This window comes from Aegilops tauschii, chromosome 7 (genome assembly GCF_002575655.3).
Source record: "Aegilops tauschii subsp. strangulata cultivar AL8/78 chromosome 7, Aet v6.0, whole genome shotgun sequence".
Lineage (NCBI taxonomy): Eukaryota > Viridiplantae > Streptophyta > Magnoliopsida > Poales > Poaceae > Aegilops > Aegilops tauschii.
This window is the reverse complement of record NC_053041.3, coordinates 469,760,140-469,761,599: the sequence shown is the minus strand read 5'-3', so window position 1 is coordinate 469,761,599 and position 1,460 is coordinate 469,760,140. Positions and strand designations below refer to the sequence as shown.

Below are 1,460 nucleotides of genomic sequence, written 5' to 3'. Positions count from 1 at the left end.
GACGGTTCGAGATCACTTTTGAAGCAATTTTATATAGGACATTGCATAAGCTAATTGGACGAAATTGAGTTAACTAGTTCGGCTCCTTTACCTTTGGGATCAAAGCTAAGATAGTCTCGTTGATGCACTCGGGGGACTCATTGCCTTCAACTATACTCATCACCATCTTAGTGACTTCTTCCCCACACACACCCCAATGTCTCTGAAAGAAATGAGCGGGAAAGCCATCAGGGCCAGGTGATTTCGTGGGGAACATCTAAAACAGGGCGTCCTTCACCTCTTGCTGTGAGTAGGGCGCATCAAGCTGAGCATTCATCTCATCCATGACTTTCCGTGATACGGTCCCGATTACTCTCTCCATGTCATGAACTCCCTCAGAGTTGTATAAGTGTTGGTAGAACGAATTTACCATATCCTCCATCTCTCCAGTGTCCTCCGTGAGGCCGCCGTCAGGATGTTGGAGTGCCTTAATCTTATTCTTCCTTCTTCTTCTACTCGCTCTCAAGTGGAAGAAGTAAGTGTTTTTGTCCCCATGAGATAACCACTCAATTCTAGCCCGCTGGCGCCATAAGATCTCTTCACGGTGGTAGAGTTCCACCAATCGATCCATCACCTTCGTCTCCAGATGATTCGGCCCTGACCTGCCTGGCTGAGCATGCAATGCATCAAGTTCAGTTTTTAGTTTTTTATCTCTGCCAAAACTGATCCGAACTCCGTTCTGTCCCAGGCTAACAACCGTTTAGAGAGGTTTTTCAATTTTCCTTGCAGCTCCCCCACTGTGCGGATCTGTTCCAATTCTCATTTACCATATCCATAAAATCTGGGTGTCGCTCCCACATAAGCTCGTACCTAAACGATCGTGGCCGAACATTAAAAGCATCATCAGCCAAAGTTAGGAGGGTTGCTGCATGGTCCGAGCTGGCCGTGTTCTTGTGTTCAAGCTTTGCTGATGGGAAAGCCAAAGACCACTCTGGCGAAGCAACACACCGATCCAGCCTTACCCTGGTATAGGTGCCACCTGTGACCCTCTTTTCAAACGTCCACGGAGTCCCCTGATATCCAATATCTGCTAAACCACAAGTGTCGATTGTGTCCCGGAATGCATCCATTTGGGCCTGACTTCTGTTGCCTACACCATCATGTTCATCTGCTCTTAGGACTTCATTAAAATCTCCCAAGGCCGCCCAAGGCAGAGAGCTCGAGCTAGCAATGCCTCTCATCATGTTCCAAGTTTTGAAACGCTCGTTTACCTGGGCCTCACCGTATACAAAAGTAAATCTTGCGTGAACACCTAATAAGGAATCCACTTCAACATCCACATGATACTCCGAATAACCAATAATTTCAACCTTTATTGAATCGTTCCAAAACACGCCTAAACCACCGCTCCTGCCAGAGATTCTAACAGCAAAACCTTTATCATAACCAAGTCACCTAAATTTTCAACACGACTACCCTCT

General features: G+C 46.6%; 1 protein-coding gene across 1 annotated transcript; it reads right to left on the bottom strand.

The window, feature by feature from the left end:
* Positions 1 to 256: 256 nt before the first annotated feature.
* On the bottom strand, positions 257 to 1,109 carry LOC141027280 (uncharacterized). The gene is made up of 2 exons (XM_073504270.1): positions 807 to 1,109; positions 257 to 649 (listed from the first exon to the last, which is right to left on the bottom strand). Exons 1-2 carry the CDS (start codon positions 1,107 to 1,109, stop codon positions 257 to 259), a joined length of 696 nt encoding a protein of 231 aa, XP_073360371.1.
* Between the last annotated feature and the right edge of the window lie 351 nt (positions 1,110 to 1,460).

Bases quoted from the DNA above. Each gene is read 5' to 3' on its own strand.
- LOC141027280 (XM_073504270.1), bottom strand. From the start codon at position 1,109: ATGGATGCATTCCGGGACACAATCGACACTTGTGGTTTAGCAGATATT. The intron at 650-806 runs GTAAATGAGAAT...TTGCATGCTCAG, and splicing joins ACCCAGATTTTATGGATATG to CCAGGCAGGTCAGGGCCGAA.